The 22,431-nt window shown below is 44.2% G+C and overlaps 2 protein-coding genes across 3 annotated transcripts in view; one reads left to right on the top strand and one right to left on the bottom strand.

Annotated features, from left to right (window-relative positions):
• Positions 1-443: 443 nt before the first annotated feature.
• LOC133393339 (uncharacterized) lies at positions 444-3,214 on the top strand. The gene is made up of 4 exons (XM_061657937.1): positions 444-1,075; positions 1,142-1,562; positions 1,650-1,957; positions 2,041-3,214. The coding sequence occupies exons 1-4, from the start codon at positions 961-963 to the stop codon at positions 3,207-3,209; spliced, it is 2,013 nt and encodes a 670-aa protein (XP_061513921.1). The 5' UTR covers positions 444-960; the 3' UTR covers positions 3,210-3,214.
• A 256-nt stretch (positions 3,215-3,470) lies between these two features.
• LOC133393340 (uncharacterized) overlaps positions 3,471-22,431 on the bottom strand; it is a 29,094-nt gene continuing 10,133 nt past the window's right edge. The window contains exons 2-6 of one of the 2 annotated variants that reach the window (XM_061657939.1): positions 4,665-4,737; positions 4,565-4,603; positions 4,331-4,489; positions 4,201-4,266; positions 3,471-4,136 (exon numbers count right to left, since the gene is read on the bottom strand). In XM_061657939.1, the coding sequence (XP_061513923.1) occupies positions 3,493-4,136; positions 4,201-4,266; positions 4,331-4,489; positions 4,565-4,603; positions 4,665-4,722 (966 nt within the window). In that variant the 5' untranslated portion in view covers positions 4,723-4,737 and the 3' untranslated portion in view covers positions 3,471-3,492. Of the gene's footprint in view, positions 4,137-4,200; positions 4,267-4,330; positions 4,490-4,564; positions 4,604-4,664; positions 5,242-22,431 lie in introns of those variants that run through there. The other variant, XM_061657940.1, reaches the window with a different exon arrangement.

Below are 22,431 nucleotides of genomic sequence, written 5' to 3'. Positions count from 1 at the left end.
GCTTCTGCTACATAGGAGAGCCGCAGACCAATGATGTCTATATCATCAGCGTATGCCAGGATCTGGGTTGACTTATAGAAGATGGTTCCCGTAGTCTCCACCCTCGAGTCGCGGATGGCCTTCTCTAGTGCCAGTTTGAATAGGAGACAGGCAAGCCCGTCTCCCTGGCGCAGACCTTTGGTGGTAGCAAAAGGTCCCGAGAGTTTTCCATCCACCCTCACCTGGCATGTGACGTTGGTCATAGTCATTCTAACTAGCCTTATCAGTTTGGCCGGGATTCCAAATAAGTTCATGGCGTCGTACAGTTTTACCCTGGCTATGCTATCATACGCGGTTTTAAAGTCTATGAAGATATGGTGTTGGGGACTGCGCTGTTCCAACGTGGGAAAAGCAGAAAACAGTGGAGGGTTGTAAGGCCTCCACCTCGCGGAGAACAACCGGTGAAAAAAGAGCTGAAGCCCACTAGCTTCAGCCTGGAAGAAGACCGATTTTCTTTCTGCCTAACACGAGGAATTGATACACTCGGAGTACCAAAACTGATCTGGTTGTGTTTATTTGCACGTCTGTCTGTTTCGCAAGTTCTAAACCAACAACAACTCTCTCAGCGCTGGCTCCCCAAGCGAGAATTTTCGGGGATAATGAACACAAAATTATGCCATCTCTTTCTATTATATAGCCCAGCTCGCTCGATCCAATGGATGAATTTTCATACACACTTGCAACTCTGCTGTTCATAAGGTAGTATGTGTTGACAGATGCATCATCGAACGATTGTTCATTTCACAGGTGTTGTGTATCTCTTTCACTCTACCAAGGAGATCTAGCAACCATCTTTAGCTTGTCATACAAACCAATCTTCATAACCTAAACTCATTGTGATTGTCTGTACAAAATCTACTGTTTATGAAGTGTTAATCTTTATAAAGTTGGTAATAGTTCTTCTAGAAAAATTTAAATCAAATGTCGGGTATAAAACGGGCTCGTGAGAGTGGAAATTTGTATCGGCGGGCGAATAAACACATGAAATTGGATACGATGGAAAAAGATGCACAAGATTCATCTTCAATTAAAACAGGTAAACAAGTACAAATTAATATATAAGATTTAACCGAGTAATTGGCTGTTTATATTATATTTGTAGTGTTGAACCCAGAGCACTTTTTACATGATGAATATGAATCAATCGAGGCCGATTTGGAGCAAACATTGGAATCGGATAAACCAATGCAAAGTGAAGCTTTTCAAGAAGAGATTGCGGACGTGCAGGATTATTTCATAGATGATGACTTCGATGATGACGACGATGAACCCGAAAATTTCAAATCTGCAGAAAATATACCTATCATAGATGGAATCAGATACTGGGCCTTATCAACTAATGCTACTTATCGTTCAATCAACATGATTCTGAAGCTATTCAAAAGAAGCAACGTGAGAGTGCCAGCCACAGCAAAAACTTTATTAAAGATAGAACGGAATCAATCGGTAAATAAGATCACCGAGATCAGCGGCGGTCACTTTTGGTACAATGGGTTCAAAAAATGTTTATTGAACTATTTTCGGTATGTAGACAAATCAAGTGACGCATTTGTTTCCCTTTTAGTAACAATATATTTTAAAGATCAATTGCCTTTCTGGTATTGCTGCAGAGATGCAGAATGTTCTTCCAGCCTATTATCGTTAACTGTGTCGATTGATGGGTTGCCCTTGCACAACAATAGTAACATGCAATTCTGGCCTATTCTGTTCAAAGTGCATGAGCTGCCCCAAGCTCCAGTCATGACAGCAGCCATCTTTTGTGGTACGAAAAAACCACAAAATATTGATGAATATCTTAATCCTATGGTAGAGGAATTAAATGAACTAATCAAGAATGGCCTTACCATACATGGTTCTCGTGTGAAGGTAAAGCTGCGAGCCATCGTTGCAGATACACCGGCAAGGGCCTTCATAAAAGGTAACATTATTTTTTGTAATATGTTTGAAAATGTTCAACATTCAATACTCATTTATTTTTAATTTATATCTTTTTTCTCTTAGGTGTCATTGGTCACAACGGATATGAAGGCTGTCTGAAATGCACGGCACCTGGAAAGTTTTATAAGTCAATGACTTTTCCTGGTTTACATGCACCTAAAAGAACAGACAAAGCATTCAGGAGTAATGCATATTCTAACCACTGCAAGGCAGTGACACCACTATTGAAACTGGACGAATTTGATATTATCGAAGACATAATTGTTGCCGACAAACTGCACTTGATTGATCTAGGTGTCCACAAACGGTTAGTCCTAGGTTGGCGGAATGGATCGTTAGGAAGAAAACGTCTGACCGATGTGCAAATTGACCAAATTTGTGCAGCTTTGCAGCAAATACCACTACCTTCTGAAATTCACCGCAAAATACGGCCTTTAAAATATGCTCACTATTGGAAAGGTTCTGAGAGTGCAACATTTCTCAACTATGTTGGTTTTGTAGTTCTAAAACCTCATCTACCAGACGACGTTTATAAGCATTATATGCTGTTATTTTGTGCAGTCACGTTACTTTCATCCAACGTGTACAAAGATAAGTGGCAATTGGCAGGTCAATTGCTTGACAAGTTTGTTGCAGATTATGGAAAAGTATACCACGAAAAGTATATTGGTAGCAACGTTCACAATCTGCAACATGTATATGAAGAGGTACAAAAATTAGGGCCGTTGCCTTCTATTTCCACATACCCCTTCGAAAACCATCTATATCATTTAAAAAAATTATTGCGAAGTGGGTGGAAAGAATTACAGCAAGCCATCAATCGATTAACTGAACTCGATGAATTTCATGTGGCCAAAAAAACGCCAAAAACAAGATTTCCCCGTGTTAGTAAACGAGGAAATACCATAACAGTTTTCATCCATGAAGACTTTGTCATGCAAAACACATTTAAGAATAGCTGGTTTTTGACAAAGGATGACCGCATTTTCAAATTTGAAGATGTAAATGATGCTAACAATTTAAGTGGGCGGGAGGTGAAACTCAAGGGCTTAGCTTTTGATGATCCATTTGAATCAAGCGTGTTAAATATTTCCAAAGGATGCAGCACTACCTTAACCAAGTCATGCAAGGATGTTTCTATTGAACACATAAAGTGTAAACTAGTAGCTGTACCAACATCTAAAAAAAATGAAATTATTTTTGTTCCATTACTTCATACACTTGAGGAATGAAACGAAAGATGGGGTAACAAAATATGCCATCATATATTTTTTTTATTATTGCTTTTTTTATATCATTGCACTTTTCTGACCGTCCGGCTTAGTCATATTGCTGATATTATTACACTTATTATTACTGATATTAAAAAAGAGAAAAAGACATTTTTTATGTTCACTATGTAATGATTTTTACACAATGTAATAGTTGTAATTCTTCTTGTATGAATTCAATAAAGATCAGAAATCCATTCTACAATACCTAACAACGTTCATTTATGTACACACGCTGTACAAACTACTTAAATAATCTTGATGTATGGCATGAAGTTCTTTTGCTATCGTCTAGGTGTATTCTATCAGATGCATGACTTAATTTTTTACTTAAAACTGTTGCCACATATTTTCTATCTACAACTAAATTTCGATTACATGCTATTTCTACAAATAAATCTATTACATATTTAAATTTACTTAACCCTATTTTTGTAATGCCTTGTTTTTTACTAATTCCTGTCCAATTGAGTGTTGCAAAAAATGGTTTAGAAAAGAGTAAATCAATTAAATCGTGAATACGATTCGGAATATCTTCACGAGATATCTGAAGTTGCAACCATCTGATGAGTTTTAATCTATAATCAGCATCAATTTCTAGTAGTTCTTCCAAATTTTGCAATTCTTCTTCTGATTTCATCGCCACAAACGTGAAATCGGTCCTTGGAAGTAAACCTTCCATAGGACGACTTACTTTGACCAAATCTTCTAATATAACAGACTGTCGCGCAGTTGCTCTCAAAACATGGTCCAATTTACGATTCATATTATCTTCCAGATTGTCTAATCTCTTTTCAATGCCATCGATTTTGGTTATGAGTTCAGTCACATTATTTTCTTTGTCTTCCGTGTTGGTTGCTACACTTATAAACGTTCGTTTGTCATAGCCTATAATATAATAGCTCGATATTATTGGAAAGGTTGGAAACCACTTTTGATTTTTTTAACTTACCACTACTGGAAGTAGAACTCTCTTCGGCAAATAGCACATTTTTTGAAAAAGTTTGTGTGTAGCAATCTGTTATTTCAAAATGACTTCAAATTAATTTGCTTTGCTTCTACAAACGCAGTTTTTCATTTACCTTTATCTAGAGGTTGTTTAGCTGGACTGGAGTGAAGTGAAATAGATGGAACAGGTTTCGTCATCGATGGAATAGGTTGAATTTCTAGAACCGTTATTTTCGATGGATGGTTCAAAGATTGAAGAGGAACGCATTGCTTTATATTGATATTTTCTGTATCTGGAATGCAAATAAAGGCTGATTCAAAATAATGTAAACCAATACAAAATCAGAATATTAAATCAAAATACTTACCCGAACGGGTATCATTTTCTGATCCAAACGACTCGGTTTCTAAAATCAAATAATTTTTTTTATTGCTTGTAAAAAAAGCAAATCTGTTTCGTTTACTTACCTGATAAAAGCCATTCTATATCTTCATATATAGTTGATTCATTGTTTTCTTGCGACATTTTTTGCTTTATAATCTGTAAATAAAAGAAGGAGTAACTAATGTTTAATATTGTTATTAATAATAATATTTTTATCCATGCCCATCATAACATCATGCCCGTCATGGGTTCGAGTCCCGAATGGACCGTGTCTCAATACGCATGTCTGACTATTCAACTATAGGTAATCAATAACTCACTGAAAGTCCAGCCCACTAGTAATACAATCAGGGCATGACCGACAACATTTGTTATGCCAAATCGAAAAAATCTTAAAGACTTAGAAACATCTACGATCACGTTAAATAATATACTCTGTTATCACAGGCACAACGATGTGGTTTTCCATGTTCTGACAGTATCCTCAATTCGAAAAGAGCTGTGCAATAAGCGGTGAAAACTATTCGCCTTATTCTTAGAACTACCTATTGAATTGATGAAGCAACCACCGCTTCTCATATAATGTCGGTCCCATAGGAACGCCGTAGCACTGATCATGTTAAAACTGAACTACAACCTCATGCAGCGGAGCAAGGAATATAGCGCTAATGGTAACGCATACCCCTACCGACAACGAGCGGGTAATTTTTATCATGGTGCGCGTAAAAACCTAGAGTTAAGCCGATGGAAGATTTCCTAGGCTTAAAAAAGGGGGCGGGAACGGGTACCGCGGTTCTCTCCTGCTCCCATATAAAATACCCGGTGCGCTCTCTCAATGCTCGCGCCCATGCGCGAGCATCCTTTCGTGTGCTTGTGTTTGTTTCTTTCGTGTTGCGCTGTGTGCGTTTCTTTCGTTCAGCGATCGCTCACACTTGCTGCGTATTTTTTTGTTATCTAAAGCTAAACAAAAAAAAAACAAACACGCGTAGATTTTTTTTCATCACTTTATTGAAACATTAACATAACTTTACACGATTTCACACATTTACATACACAATATCAAACTAAAATAAAATCAATCGCTCCATCGATGCAAACGTTGAAGTGGCCGAATATCTGCGTAGATCCTGTTATAAACATAAAAAAGGTACGAAATGAAGCTGCGCGATGTACATAACATGCATTACGAATCATTCGCGCAGCTTCATTTCAATTCGCACAACACTTGAATACTAGAACACTTTACAAAATCATAACACCAATCGTCCAGGACTTAAGCTGACGCACGTGCGGCCGCTCGCTGCCGATCCTTGAGCTGTACTGACGATTTCGTGTGGTAGCAAGAATGAGAGCACACAGAGGAACTTTCGGTGCAGCAGTGCAAGCGAGACACCGACATCAGCACGGCGCAGCGAGCAGATCAAACTGAGCGAGCTGGCCGAAAATGAACGCACACATTTCCACATGTGTAACTGTGTTAGTGCCAAAACTGTGTCGAAACCAAAACGCGCTCTCGCCTCCGTGTATTTTACACCGATTCTCCGCTTAACTCTAGGTTTTTACACACACCATGATAAAATATCCCGCTCGTTGTTTGTAGGGGTGTGTGTTCATTTTCGGCCAGCTCGCTCAGTTTGATCTGCTCGCAGCGCTGTGCTGATGTCGGTGTCTCGCTTGCACTGCTGTACCGAAAGTTCTGTGTGCTCTCGTTCTTGCTACCACACGAAATCGTCAGTACAGCTCAAGGATCGACAGCGAGCGGCCGCACGTGCGTCAGCCTAAGTCCTGGACGATTGATGTTATGATTTTGTAAAGTGTTCAAGTGTTCAAGTGTTGTGCGAATTCAAATGAAGCTGCGCGAATGTTTCGTAATGCATGTTATGTACATCGCGCAGCTTCATTTCGTACCTTTTTACAGTAATCAACGTGTACAAAAGGATGTACACAGATATTCGACCATTTCAACGTTTGCATCGATGGAGCGATCAATTTTATTTTAGTCAAATATTGTGTATCAACTTACGTAAATGTGTGAAATCGTGTAAAGTTAAAATATAAATGTTTCAATAAAGTGATGAAAAAAAGATCTACGCGTGTTTGTTTTTTGTTTAGCTTTACATAACAAAAAAATACGCAGCAAGTGTGAGCGATCGCTGAACGAAAGAAACGCACACAGCGCAACACGAAAGAAACAAACACAAGCACACGAAAGGATGTTCGCGCATGGGCGCGAGCATTGAGAGAGCGCACCGGGTATTTTATATGGGAGCGGGAGAGAACCGCGGTACCCGTTCCCGCCCCCTTTTTTAAGCCTAGGAAATCTTCCATCGGCTTAACTCTAGGTTTTTACGCACACCATGATAAAAATTACCCGCTCGTTGTCCGTAGGGTACGGCTTCATCATAGGTAAATATACACTTTGCAGCACACGATAGCAACTTCTAATCCCATTTATACTTACCTTTACAGGATAGCACACAATAGACATCAACACAAAAAAATCACTTGCTTGGCTTGACAAGTCCACACACATACACATCTGTATCGCGCGCGTGTTCTTCCGAATGTTGTACGAGTAAGAGAGAGGTGCGAGGAATGGGAAAAAGTGTCATGATAATAAAGACCATGAGTGATAAGAAAAACAAGAAACATTCACGATTGATATATACTTTTTTGCATGTATTTAACCATATCACACCTTATCATACATACATCTACCTGTTCCCGATTATCGCCGAAAAACGTTATGCATCCCCGAAAAATGTTCATTTTTTCGGGTTGGGTTCATGAGACTCAAGAGTTCATTTTGCTCAAGGTGTGTTCATTATCCCCGAACAAGGTCTGTATTTCGTTGACGTTTTCGGGGATAATTCGTTAACGAATTATCCCCGAAAAGTCCAACGAAAACCAGCGTGGTCGGGAGCTTGGGTCGCGCTTTTAACCGTTCGCGCATGGGAGAGAATCGTAAGAAATTCATATGTATGGGTGTGAGAGAATTAATTCGATCGCGCACGAGAATAATGCAAAACGTTAACGTTAAGAATTCTAGGACTTCTCTCTCTTTCTTCTGCTGCGTGTTTTACACGCGCTGCAACTGGTTCACTGTCGGAGCGAACCGTTTGGGCGCGAACATGCACCCCCGGGCTGAGAAGAATCCTCTGAAGCACTGCAATCACGTTTGCAGTTGTCTTCGATCGGCAAGATGGAAATTCGGGATACGGCTCGTCGATAAATCGCTCCGGCGATTTTTACGTCCACAGCTCGTACGAGGTTGTCTGGTCCCGGGTAGATGTTCACGATTTTGCCCAGCTTCCAGGTCTGCGAAGGCAAATCTCTTTCCTCAACTAACACGATCATTCCAGGGCGAATGTTTGCTCTCAATTCAGGAACGATTTCGTCAGGAAGATCTTCCGGAATTTCTACGTTGTAATCGGCTCTCTGGAGGAACATCGGACCCATCCACCAGAGAGTGGTTGTCTTCAAGGTTTCTGGCAGAAGACCTCGAGACACGATGTCAGCTGGATTTTCCTTCGTTGAAATGTACTTCCATTGTACGTCCAGCGGTTCGGTAAGGTTGCAATTTTTTTCACTTCGATTTCGCACAAACACTTGCAGGTTTGCAAGTGGTTTCTTCAGCCAAGCAAGGACAATTTGGTTGTCAGTCCAGAGTATGATGTTGCGGAGGTGAAGATCGATGGACCCAGCAACCTTGGAGATCAGTCTTGCGAGAAGATGGGCTCCTAGCAATTCCATGCGCGGAATGGTTATTGGTTTCACTGGTGCAACCTTCGATTTGCTGCAAAGCAAACGAAGACTTGCAGTTCCATCAGGAAAGATGCAGCGAAGATACAACGCTGCTCCGTAGGCTCTTTTGGATGCATCAGAAAAACCGTGCACTTCAACAGCAATGTGGTAAGGAAACACCACACACCTCGGTATTCTGATGCCATTCACGTTCTTCAGGGATGTACGAAACTGCAGCCACTCTTGCAGCTGTTCTCCTTCTAGGCTGGTGTCCCATGGAAGTCCAGCCAACCAAATCTTCTGCAAAATAAGCTTCGCAATGATAATGACTGGCGAGAGCAAGCCAATCCGGTCAAAATAGTTTGCTTATCTCGGAAAGAACGGATCGCTTGGTTGGTGGATTGGAAAGTTGCATGAACTGGTCAACGACGAATGCAAATTCGTCTCGATGTGGATTCCATGTCAATCCGAGTGTCTTCAAGACACCTTCAGTTTCGTCGCCGAGAGTTACTAGTTCCTCACGGTCAGCTTCGGGGACGTGTTTCAGGAGCTCTGGAGAGTTCGAACTCCACTTGTGAACTGGGAACCCAGCGGAATTGAGTAACCCTAGGAGCTGGGTTTGACACTCAATTGCTTCAGCTACAGTGCTGGCTCCGGATAGGTTGTCGTCAACGTAACAGTCGTCTCGGATGATGTTGACTGCCTTCGGATACGATGACGCTTCGTCGATGCTCAACTGCAGTAAGCACCGAATCGCAAGGAAAGGCGCGCATGCTGTTCCATAAGTGACGGTTGTCAACTCTAAGACGCGAAGAGGAAGTGCTGGATCAGCACGCCAGAAGATGCGTTGAAAACACGAGTGGTCGGAAATGACCTTGATCTGCCGATACATCTTCGATATATCAGCTGTGAACACAACAAAGTGTTTCCGGAAACGGACGAGGATGACAAAGATGTCGTTCTGCACAGTTGAACCCACCATTAGGGCTTGGTTGAGAGCTACATCGGATGTTGTAGCCTTGGCGGTTGCGTCGAAAACCACTCGCAGCTTCGTACTGGAGCTCGATGGACGTAGGACAGCATGGTGAGGTAGGTAGTAGCGAGCCTTGTTCGGTTCGTCGGATTCCTCCTTGACTTCATGGCAATGACCAAGAGCTTCGTAGTCATCGATGAACTTGGAGTACTTCAGGGAATGATCCTTCTTCATTCGCCGTTCTAAAGAGAGAAAACGACGCAAAGCAAGCTCTCGATTGTTAGTTAGTACAGGTGGATACTCACGAAATGGTAGGGCGACAATGTATCTTCCATCATTGTCACGTCGGTGGATAGCAAGAAAAATCTTTTCGCATTCTTCATGCTCGGTCGTTTCATCTTTATCTCCGATGTCTTCAACTTCCCAAAATTTATTCATGGTCTCGGAAAGCGTAGTGGTGGTAGCGATGAAGCTCTGCTGATTGGTCGACTCGTCCTCGACGTCTCCAGCAACGACCCATCCGAGATGAATCTCTTGCAGGTCAGGCAAATCTTCTCGTAGCTGCATTCTGTTTGACTTGAGAAGACGCATGAAATGTGACACACCCAGTAACATGTCGATTTGACCAGGTGTATGAAATTCAGGATCGGCAAGAAAGATATCGGGCGGTAATGGCCATTTCGACACGTTCAGCTGGCTTGTGGGGATGATTCCTGTGACCTTGGGAATCACGAGGCACTCGGCGATTGTTGAGAAGGTTGAATATCGAGATTCGATGTTCACGACGACTTTTTCCCGGGCACACGTCTTAACTGTACCGACTCCAGTAATCGGCACAAGTGTGGGGATACGCGGGGTGAGGATCGGCCATCGCCTTCGAGACGAAGCTCACCTGTGAGCCGCAATTCAACAGCGCACGACAGGGGATCGTCCTGCTGGATTCGTCTCTCAGGTTCACGAGAGCTGTCATAAGCATGGCCGTCCTTTGTTCCAACGGTCGGCTGTATGGAATGGCGGCGTTTGACGTTGGATGATTCGATGCTTGAGCCTGCTGCTCAAACTGCATGGATTGGATGGGGCTTGCCATCTGTGCTTGGGTATTCGGCAGTTGTGGTGGTTCCTCATGTAGTAATGTGTGGTGTTTCCGCTGACATTTAATGCACGTTCTGTTGGACGAACAGTTGTTGGAACGGTGACCGGGTCGAAGGCAGTTGTAACACAGTTTCAACTCCTTCACCTTGGCGTTGCGTTGTGCTACTGTGAATTGTTTAAATGTGGGACACTCGTGATGACGATGTGCCCTGTTGCAAAAGAGGCAGAGCTGGCTAGTTGTGGTAGGTGCTGCAGCATGTGCTCTCTGGCTTGTGGATTTCGAACATGATGGTTTAGAGCTTCCTTGGTTCACGGAAGTTGCTTGGGGCCGACTCTGGAACCGTTCTAGAACCTGACATTCGCCTTGCAGGAACTTTAGCGTTTGGTTAAAGTCGGGCAACTTTCCATGTTCCTGCGTTCGTTCCCACAGCCGAACAGTTTGTTCGTCCAGCCGTGAAGTGATGATTTTTGTTAACAACAACCCAGATAATTTGTCGACCTTGATGTCCTGATACTCCAAACCTCCAACGTGCCGTTGAACTGTCTTCACGAGTTCCAACAGCTCTTTGTGGTTTCCTTTCAGGACAGGTTTTAAGTCCAGGAGACCAGCGAGATGTGTGTCAACAATGACTCGGGGGTTCTCGAACTGGGACTTAAGCTGTTTCCACGTTTGCTCGAAGTTGTTGTCCTGGATCATCTTCACTGTGATCCAACCAGAAGCATCTCCAACCAAAGCCTTATCGAGATGATGCAGCTTCATGGTATCGGAGTCACTGCCCTTAGCAACAATGTCCTCAAACATCGTCTGGAACTTGGGCCAGTTCTCCACCCTTCCGTCGAAACTGGGAATAGGCGCTCGCAATGTGTTGCGTCCAGCAACAAAGCTCTTTCTTTCGCGAATTTAAAGTTGAAACATCAGTTTTCTTAATTCACTTAATTTCATTAAACTGTATTAAAAATTCACTGAACTTTCTTCTCTTGGCGCGATGGTAGAAAGAGGTCGATTTTCGTCTTCGTGCCCGTTTTAAAACTTCACGCAAACCCGATTGCGGTCATTCCACTTAATTTGCGCAGGTTCATCCGTTGCACGCGAAGCTCCTTCGGGATGAACCATTCCTACTCTCTCTATTTCGCCCGTGTTTGTTTCGCCTGTGCTACCTGTCCCTCTCTCTCACTTCCCCACAACGCATCTGTCAAACTAGAACCGCTGTTGGTAAACAACACTGGCCCCGGTGTTTGACTGCGTTAAACTCTTTCGTGCGGTTCTACGTTTATTACAGCGATTTTTACTACCGGTCGCTCTATAATCTTTTTGTTCGCAAGCTGTACGTGCACACGCCGAGTTGTTCCGTCCTTCGAAGGTACGAGCTGTACGATTCTTCCCTTAGGCCAGCATCCTCTTGGTAGGGCATCATCGACAATCAGCACGAGGTCTCCTAATTGCAATGGCGGCTGGGTCTCAAACCATTTGCTGCGACGGGTGAGCATAGGCAGATAAGAAGCTAACCATTTTTTCCAAAATTGATCTGCGTACAGTTGTGACGTCTTCCAGTTGTTCCTGAGGGCTGCGGAAGAATCATCAAGAGATGTTAATGGTTTTATTCCAGAAGATGAACCCAAGAGAAAATGGTTTGGCGTTAACACGGCTTCTTCCTCACTATCAACCGATACATGTGTTAGTGGGCGAGAGTTGATAATGTTCTCTACTTCAATTAACCAATTGGCGAAAACGGTATCTGTCGGTGTTTTGGTAAATTGCATGCCGGAGAGGGTGCGTTTAACTGATTGGATTAATCTCTCCCATGCACCACCGAAATGTGGTGCTCCGGGGGGGTTGAATATCCACGTCGTATCGGGGAGGTACATTTCATCTATCAGCTCCTCGGTGTTTATCTGCTTCGCCGCATCTTTCAACTCACGATCAGCGCCAACGAAATTAGTCCCACGATCAGTTCTGATTTCAATCGGAGTCCCTCTACGTGCGATAAAATTGCGAATAGCGATGATGCAAGCGCTGGTGTTCAAGCTATGAGCCACCTCTATGTGTATGGCCCGTATTGTTAGACACGTGAACAGCACACCCCAGCGCTTTTCCTGTCTCCGTCCAACAGCGACCAAAAAAGGTCCGAAGTAATCTATCCCTGTGTAGGAGAACGGTCTGGCGTACGGCGACACTCGAGCTAACGGCAACTCATTCATCACTGGAGGTTTAGGGTAAGCTTTACAAAGGCTACATCTAAAGCAATTGTTTCGCACTCTGTGGCACGCGCTTCGTAGGCCAGGAATATCGAACTTTTGCTGCACTTCATTCATTACGGTTTAATGATTTTGATGTTTATATTTCCAGTGGTACTCCGTTACAATCAGATCGGTGAGCCAGGATTTATTGGGAAGAATAATTGGCCTCTTCATGTCATGGCTTGCGTAACGACAAGCATCGATTCTTCCTCGTACTCGTAAGATACCGTCATCGTCCATGTATGCACTACGTCTATAAAGAGAACTTTTCTTGTTAATCATTTTAGATCCCTTTGTACCTGATTTGTCATGCAGAAGCAGCTGATATTCTTCTGGAAACTCTAATCGTTGCGCTTCCTTGATGATCGATTGCTCAGCTTGTTGTAGCTCGAGGTGCGTAAGGGGTCCAAAATATCGAGACATTTTTGGCAGACGATAATTATTGATGTACCTCCACATGTAGGCGATGGCTCGATGCAGGCGTTTCCAATCAGAAAATCTGTCAAAGATAATTACTGGGGATAATTCACGATGATATGAAACCGTCTGGCGTAACTCTTCCTCAGTAGTTAAAGGTCTGAAGCTTTGCACTTGCCACTCGTTTTCCGGTTGCTGTAGGAACGCTGGTCCTTTAAACCACATTCCGGTCGTGCAGTGTCGGTTAAGGTTGGACCATTTTGTACCTTCGTCGGCTACGTTGTTTTTAGTCGGCACCCACTGCCATTCCTTTACTGACGAGTTTTCTAATATTTCGCCTACTCGATGAGCTACGTAGATGCTATAATTTCGATGATCCGAGTTGAGCCAACACAAAACGTCTTTTGAATCGGTCCACAAGAAGCGTCTATGGATCTTTATCCGGTGTGATTGATGAATACCTGCCATCAGTCTAATTCCCAATACTGCAGCTTGCAGCTCTAATCGGGGAATCGATGTATATTTTAACGGAGCTACTCGAGTTTTTGCGCCGATCTACACAACTTCCCGTTGATCTTCGGATTCGAATCGGAAGTACGCCACGGCTGCGAAACCGTCTCTCCCGGCGTCTACAAAAATATGAAGCTGTGTCGTGCAGTTCTCTAAGCTGATGGACGTGCGGTAACATCGCGGAATCTTGATAGATTGCAGATGGGGTATGCAAGTTAACCACTCCTTCCATTTGTCTTGCAGAGAATTGGGTATTTGATCGTCCCACCCAATTCCAGAACGCCAAACTTCTTGCAATAAGACTTTGAGGAACAGTAAAAAGCCTGCTATCAAGCCTAACGGATCGTAGATTGTCATAAGCGTGCTCAGTACTTGCCGTTTGGTTGGTATCACGATCCCTTGTAGAACATCTACATCCTTTAACGGCACTTTGAATTGGAACGTATCTTCGTTTGCGTTCCACCACATTCCCAAGACCTTCTGGGTAAAAGCTGTTGGATCGAGGTTCATATCCTTCTCCCGGCTGTTGCTACTACCAACGCCATCTAATTCTTGGCCATAATTCGACATCCAATTGTGAAGCTTGAATCCTCCTTGTAAGTGAATAAATTTCACATCTTGTGCTAGCTTCGTTGCCTCGGTCACACTCTCTATACTGGCAAGCATATCGTCGACGTAGTGATGACGCTTAATACATTCGACGGCTAGAGGATAGCGGGCCGCGAAACGGTCCGCGTTTACATTCTTTACAAATTGGGCGGAAGTTGGTGAACAGGCTGACCCAAAGGTCATCCTCAGCATCACATATTCGTCGGGCTCAACTTGCGACCGGTCCGTTCGCCATAGGAATCTTTGGCTAATCAGATCCTCTGCTTTAATCATGACCTGATGGTACATTTCTTGAATGTCAGCGGCAATAGCAACACGATATTCTCTAAACCGACTTAGGACAGTCGGTAGTGGTGAAAGAAGGTCTGGCCCAGTCAATAACATGGAATTAAGCGAAATTCCGTTCACTGTTGCAGCTGCATCCCATACTACTCTAACCTTATTTGGTTTATTGGGGTTAAATACAGGAAAGATTGGTAGATACCACTTTCTAGGATGCTTAAATTTATGCTCTTCATTTGATAATTTTCTAATATATCCCTTTTCAACATGGTCTTTCAGCACTCGGTCCATCATTTCTCGAAGTTGCTCATCTTTTGCCATGCGGCGTTCTAAACATTCCAAGCGTTTGAGAGCCATTGCTCGATTGTTTGGCAGTTTTACGTCATCATGGCGCCACAACAATCCAGTGACATACCTCTCACCTTGTAGTGAGGTGTGTTTACGCAGCAATACACTCGCCCGTTCCTCATCATTTGAAAGAGTGTTTATGCCACCTTTACATGTGGGTTCTTCGAGCGCAAAACTACCTTTTAGAGCTTGATCAATTTTGGTTTCTATTTCTGCACAATCACAAATATGTGCTCGATGAAATGTTGCTGTTGTTAGACGTTGACGACGAATCGCAACCCGAAACTATCCATCCTAGCCTCGTCTTTGTTGCGACGGGTTCATTTGTTTTTCCTTCTATCGTCTTTAATGGAACAGTGAGATGATAGTTATTCATTCCTATGAGAATGCGTGGAGGTACAGAAGCATATGATGCTAATGGAATGGATGCTAAATGCTGATATTTTGTTCGTAAACGATCCATTTTAACGCGTTGCGAGGGCAACCAAAGACTTTTCACCGTTCGTACATTAGAGGCTTCAAAGGTCTGAGCACCACTGGATATTCCTACTATATTTACGCTCACCTGTTTTGAATCTCGTTCAGTGCGATGTTGTCCTCCAGTCCATTTCAAACAAAGAGGTCGGTTTGTTTGAAATCCGAACACGGGTCCATAACGCTCCTCGACCTCGTTGTTTCTCACAGCAGCATACATTTCGTCCACGGATACGGCGAACTGCACAAGCGTCTCCAACTTTTCTGCTCTCGGGGGTACCTGTCGTCGAATCTGGCTCAACAACGTTTTCACAACTACTTCTGGACGTCCGAACGATGATTTGAGCTCTTGCATGACTTCTTTGAGGTTAGCTGCTTTCCTGAGTCTCCCCTGGACTGTTTTAAACGCTTCTCCTTTTAATGCTTGTTGCAGCCTTATAATATTTTCTCCGTCAGAGAAACCACATAGTTCCGTCGTCTCATAAAACGCGTTTTCGAACACGGACCACTCCTCTGGGTTACCGGCGAACGTCGGTAGCTAGGCGTTGACGGAATGTCTAGCTAGTATCTGACTCTGATTAATGTTCAAGGTTGTATCACTCGAACAAGACGCCGTAGATCCGAGATTGTCCCGGCGTGATCCTTGCGGATTTTGTTCTTGATTCATCCGTTGAACAAAGGTGTTTAGCACGGATTCGAGCCGTTGTATCACGTCAGGCTCTTGCCTGCGTGGCTCGCGTGCTTCTTCCAAGAAACGTTGGAAGGTTCTGCTAAGATTGTCCAATGGAGAATCAGCAGTTTGAGTGGGTCTTGCTTTTGATGGATCATTCGGAGGATTCGATACGGGCGTGATCACTTCCGTCGATCTTGCTCTGGTGGATGGTTCCAGATTCACTATGTTCGTATCCACTGCTACCGGGGCTGGTTGGGTCGCTACTACGGGCGTCGCACGATGAAGGGTAGATGAAGCGGGGGGCGGTGATTCAGGAATGCACAGATGGCATGACCAATCCCTACTGTACACGGTTTCATCTTCGTTCACGCACGCAAGATGAAACATTCCTTCGCATCGATCGCACTCCACTGCATTTTCCGTACTTGCACCATTGCACACACCACACTGCTTATCCTCCATTTTCCAAGCCGTGAGGTTTCCTTCTTGCTTCACGTCACTGATATTGCGGCTTCGCTAAGGCGCTGCGGGTTCGCGTCTTACCAGGACTCGTGAAACGTAAGTAGTGATTTTTTAAATTGTTGCGTCCAGCAACAAAGCTCTTTCTTTCGCGAATTTAAAGTTGAAACATCAGTTTTCTTAATTCACTTAATTTCATTAAACTGTATTAAAAATTCACTGAATTTTCTTCTCTTGGCGCGATGGTAGAAAGAGGTCGATTTTCGTCTTCGTGCCCGTTTTAAAACTTCACGCAAACCCGATTGCGGTCATTCCACTTAATCTGCGCAGGTTCATCCGTTGCACGCGAAGCTCCTTCGGGATGAACCATTCCTACTCTCTCTATTTCGCCCGTGTTTGTTTCGCCTGTGCTACCTGTCCCTCTCTCTCACTTCACCACAACGCATCTGTCAAACTAGAACCGCTGTTGGTAAACAACACAATGGTTGTTGTTGCACGATGAATTGCTGCGTAACAGTGCTATCTGCTGGGGCCATAGGCTGCGACCGCGCTTCAGATAGCTGCTCGATTGTGTTCATGGCTTCGGTGTGTAGAACATCGAATGCTGTTAGCATCTCATCTTGCTCATCGAGTTTTGATGACGGAATCGATTCCAAGATTTCACGATGCACGGCGGAGTATTCTTGGTAATGAATATCGAGCTTTTTTGCAAACACCTTTAGCTGCGTTTGAGATACCTTTGTTGGGTCTTCTTTGGCTTCCTCGAGTGTGTTGTTGATGAGAGTAACTCTGCGCTTGATTTGGCCACGCTGGTGAATCAGCACCTTAGCGTTGGTAGCTTCATCCTTGGATCTCTTCGGAGTGTGATCCAGGCCACCCATCTTGGTACGTATACCTTTCGATGAAGCTATTTACACTTTTACCCGGAAAGCGTTGTCAAAGCCACGCTCACGCTTGTTCACACTTGCACCGAACACGGTATTCAAATTCACGGAAAAGTTCAAGGAATCACTTGAGTTTTTAGCGTTGTTTAAGCCACGCTTACGCTTGTTTCTGCCGACAGCGGGTTTGCGAAATTCAACAGAAATTGGATTCAAGGCACTTAGGTAGCGTTGTTTAAGCCACGCTAACGCTTACACACACTCACAAAGCATGAAACAACAGCGTGCGCACGAGTCTGGGATCATACGCAAAATACGAGGAACTCGCACCTTTGTGGAAATGTCTCGAACACACAGGAACGAAACACTACTACGCGCACTTCTCGCAACACGTTTACACACACATACACGAGACAAAGGCAACGCGTCAGGCAGGGGAATTGTTATCGCGCTCGGACGCACGACTTCGCTACGCGCGCTTCTTCTCGCGCACACACACAAACGCACACGAGACAAAAGCCACGCGCCAGACAGAGGAATAATTCTCGCGCTCGGATGCACGGAGTTCAGGCACATGCACTGCTTGGATGAAATTGTCTTGCGCACACACACATGCACAAACAACGGAACGCGCACTTATCGCGATCAGACACACGAAAGAGCTACGCGCTTTAGAAAAATGTTTCGCGAACAAATTTCACACGAATTCGGATGCGCGTATTTTGCTTTGCGCTCGCACACACAAACAAAACTACACGCACCTTGGAAAGAAATGTTTCGCGCACCGGCTTTCACACAAAACACGGATATGCGTACTTCTTTTCGCGTTCGCACACACGAAGAAAGCCACGTTTGCTTAGGACGGAAATGTTTCGCGCACACACTCTCACACGAAACACTAGGACGCGTCCCTCAGGTAGGGACCGTTTTATGCACACAGACACCCGAAGCACGGGCACTTCTTGAGGGAATTGCTTGCGTTTGGACGCACAAGCACGAATTCGCGAACTTTTCCTCGCGCGTGCGCACACACACGAAGCTCAAGTCTCGCGCGCTTGAGAATAACTTGTTTTGTGCATGGACACACACACACACACAAATTTGGCACCTGCACTTTAGAAGGAATTGCTTCTGAACTGAAGCTTTGTCACTTCATGAAACAGTGGCACGGTTTTTTCGGGAATGTTCCGCACTGACCACGAAACACTTAACGCGTTCCTCTCGTGGGGAGTGCTCCGCGCACACACACACGCGAAACACGGACACGCGTTGGGTTCGACCGACGGATGGCCGATTGTACTGATTTGCGCGATCGGTGGTTCCACCTTGCTGGTCGCCTGGTTGACCAGAATGGACAAGATGGTCGCTTCCACTGGTCTCTCTGTTTTCCAGTGGAACGCCTTGACACCGGGGACTGTAAGCTGGTATCACAATGATGCGGTACGATTGGACCAAAATGTTGGGGACTGCGCTGCCCCAACGTGGGAAAAGCAGAAAACAGTGGAGGGTTGTAAGGCCTCCACCTCGCGGAGAACAACCGGTGAAAAAAGAGCTGAAGCCCACTAGCTTCAGCCTGGAAGAAGACCGATTTTCTTTCTGCCTAACACGAGGAATTGATACACTCGGAGTACCAAAACTGATCTGGTTGTGTTTATTTGCACGTCTGTCTGTTTCGCAAGTTCTAAACCAACAACAACTCTCTCAGCGCTGGCTCGCGCTTTTAACCGTTCGCGCATGGGAGAGAATCGTAAGAAATTCATATGTGTGGGTGTGAGAGAATTAATTCGATCGCGCACGAGAATAATGCAAAACGTGAACGTTAAGAATTCTAGAACTTCTCTCTCTTTCTTCTGCTGCGTGTTTTACACGCGCTGCAACTGGTTCACTGTCGGAGCGAACCGTTTGGGCGCGAACATATGGTATGTGTCGTTTCTGTATTCAGCCATCTTCTCCAAGATCTGCCGCATGGTGAAGATCGATATAAAGTGTATACTCCTTGGCGCGGTGAGCCTATTGAATCGTCATGGCTGATCACTGTTTGACCTGCGCCCGTGCTTCGTCATCCGAGGAACTTACTTACACTTGCGACGGCTTCTGCAAGCGATGGGCTCATCGTTCGTGTCTTGGTGTGAGTAGTGCCGCAGTCAAGGATCTCATCAAAGAAGATTCTCAAATTCTGTGGCTTTGCCACAATTGTTCGGAGAATCGCCGCAACGGACACTCAGTGATGATTGCTGAGCTAACGGCGGCACTCACCACTCAACGCAAGACATCGACATCCAAAGCACCAGTTCTTTCGTCAACACCAGCCACCGAACTTAGCAACCCGGCAAAACGTCGTTTAATGGACCGTTCTCGGCCGTCCGTTGTCGCCACCTCCCCGCTTCTAAATGGCACCGCACCCATTGCCACTTCAGCTCATGCCACATTGCTCCTACCACCAGAAACGCCTAAATTCTGGTTGTACCTGTCGCGCTGCCGCCCGACAGCCACAATCTTAGAAGTGGAGACTTTCGTCAAGGAGCAAATCGGCATCGAGGATGTCACCGTTTTTAAGCTGGTGCCACTTAACCGCGATGTCCGCACTCTGACTTTCTCTTCGTTTAAAGTCGGTTTGTCGCCGGATTATAAGGAGAAAGCATTACAGGGTTTTCAATCATATAAGGGAATAGTTCAATCACTTAGGGGAATGTTGCAAACCGGTAGGGGAATATTGCATGCAAGCTGTGGATGTTTGCAATCACTTCGGGGAGTTGTGCAATCGATTAGGGGAATGTTGCAAGCGTACTGTGGAGCTGTCATCAGACTGTGCAAGAATAATAAATAATCTCGACGTCACCTCCTCGATCATCACAGCAGCAATAGCAACACTACTTTCACACTCGCACTCTAAATCTCCGTTAAAATTTTACTATCAAAACATTCGCGGTCTCAAAACTAAACTTTCGGATCTTCGCATCTCTCTCGAAGTTGCGAGTTATGATGTCATAATACTAACTGAGGCATGGCTGGACGATTCGATTCCTTCATCCCTCTTCTGTGACCGAAAGTATACCGTCTATCGTTGTGATCGTTCAAGCGCTAACAGTACCTGCTCTCGCGGCGGTGGTGTACTCATTGCCTGTTCCGCTAAGCTCTTGTCGCTGCACATTGAAGTATCCCAATGCTCGTTAGAACTTTTATGGATTCAAATTAAACTGAACGGTCACTCACTCTTTGTTGGTGGTGTGTATTTACCTCCAAACCTCAGCTCAAATACTGACACGTTAGACAATTACATTAATACAATCTCGCATGAAAGATAGGGATTTGTTTGTCTTATGCGGTGATTTCAATCAACCTGGACTATCGTGGTCTCAAAATGAGGATTATTTCGCACCGCTTGCCGTTAACCCTGCCTCATCCTACTTTATAGACGGATTAGCTGAATTCAATCTGCGTCAACTTTCAGGGGTCGTAAATATCATTCGGAGGCAACTAGATTTAGTTTTTGTTAATGAGTTAGTGACATATTCATGTTCACCAGTTTCTTGTAGTATTGACCCTATTGTTAAATTAGATCATTATCACCCACCTTTGGAATTCGTAGTAAATGTTCCTTTACCGCATAATGGTAATAATGTTAGAGATAACAAATCTGAGTTGAATTTTCGGAAAATGAACTTAGAAAAATTTAGGGGTATCATAACCAACTCTGATTGGATTTTTTTAGAAATTAGAACCGATTCTCCCTCCACTGTGGACGTAGCGGTGGAGCAATTTAGTAATATTGTTAAGGCAGCTCTCCCTTTATGTTGTCCTCGTTCTAAACCCTCCTCTCGCCTTCCTTGGTACGATGCTACATTGCGGTCATTAAAGGCGGATAGGACACGTGCCCTCAAAAAACTCGGTTCAACTCCTTCTGAGTATAATCGTAGAGTTTTCAAATATGCCGCTTCTGCTTTTCGTATTTATAATCGGGCCAGTTATAGGTTGTATCTTGGAAGGCTTCAATGCATGTTATACCGTAATCCTAAACTTTTTTGGTCTTATGCCAACAAGCGTCGTAATCCCTCTTCCCTTCCTACTTCCATGTCACTCGGTTCGGTCACTACGGACAATGCTGCTGACACCTGTTCCCTATTCGCTGAGCATTTCGCCAATGGTCTGTCTAGACCGGAGAGTCAACCTTTGACAGAGTCTGAGGGCATATGGCCTGGTTTAAACTCCGTCGCATGGGCTGAGGGTATTGTCAATGTTAATACAGTCTCTGAAGCTCTTAAAAAACTTAAGCCATCCTTCTCCCCTGGACCGGATGGAATACCAGCCTCGGTTTTAAAAAAGTCACCTTTTCTATTCGTCCCTCTATTGGTAAAATTGTTTAACCTATCTTTGTCCTCGTCTTCATTCCCTTTATTGTGGAAGCGAGCATGGCTAGTTCCCATTCACAAAAAAGGTAACCCGTCTGTCATTTCCAATTATCGTGGCATCTCAATACAATGCGCAATAACCAAGGTATTTGAGCATATTATCCATACCTATGTGTTTAAACTCACCTCTTCTACTATTATCCCTCAGCAACATGGCTTTTTTCCTAACCGTTCTACAACAACTAACCTTATGTCCTTCACCTCTTTCGTATCATCCCAGTTAGAGTCAGTTAAACAAGTTGATAATATTTATACTGACTTCAAATCTGCATTTGATCGTATTCTAAATCGTATTTGATCTTACTTCTAAATAAAATTTCACAACTTGACGTCAATAATCTTTTTGTATCTTGGTTACGTTCTTTTCTATGTGATCGTTCCTTCTTCTTCTTCTTTTGGCTCAACAACCGATGTCGGTCAAGGCCTGCCTGTACCCACTTGTGGGCTTGGCTTTCAGTGACTAATTGATTCCCCCCCATAGCAGGATAATCAGTCCTACGTATGGCGGCGCGGTCTATTTGGGGATTGAACCCATGACGGGAATGTTGTTAAGTCGTACGAATTGACGACTGTACCACGAGACCGGCTTGACCGGTGATCGTTCCTATAGTGTTAAATTTAATGATATGTTTTCGACTCCCTTTTCATGTAGTGCAGGCGTACCGCAAGGTAGTGTTCTAAGTCCTTTGCTGTTCATAATTTTTATTAATGATGTCCGTACCACCCTCCCTCCTGAGTGTT

Source organism: Anopheles gambiae, chromosome 3 (genome assembly GCF_943734735.2).
Source record: "Anopheles gambiae chromosome 3, idAnoGambNW_F1_1, whole genome shotgun sequence".
Taxonomy (NCBI): domain Eukaryota; kingdom Metazoa; phylum Arthropoda; class Insecta; order Diptera; family Culicidae; genus Anopheles; species Anopheles gambiae.
The sequence above is the reverse complement of the archived record's forward strand: the minus strand, read 5'-3'. Positions and strand labels throughout refer to the sequence as shown.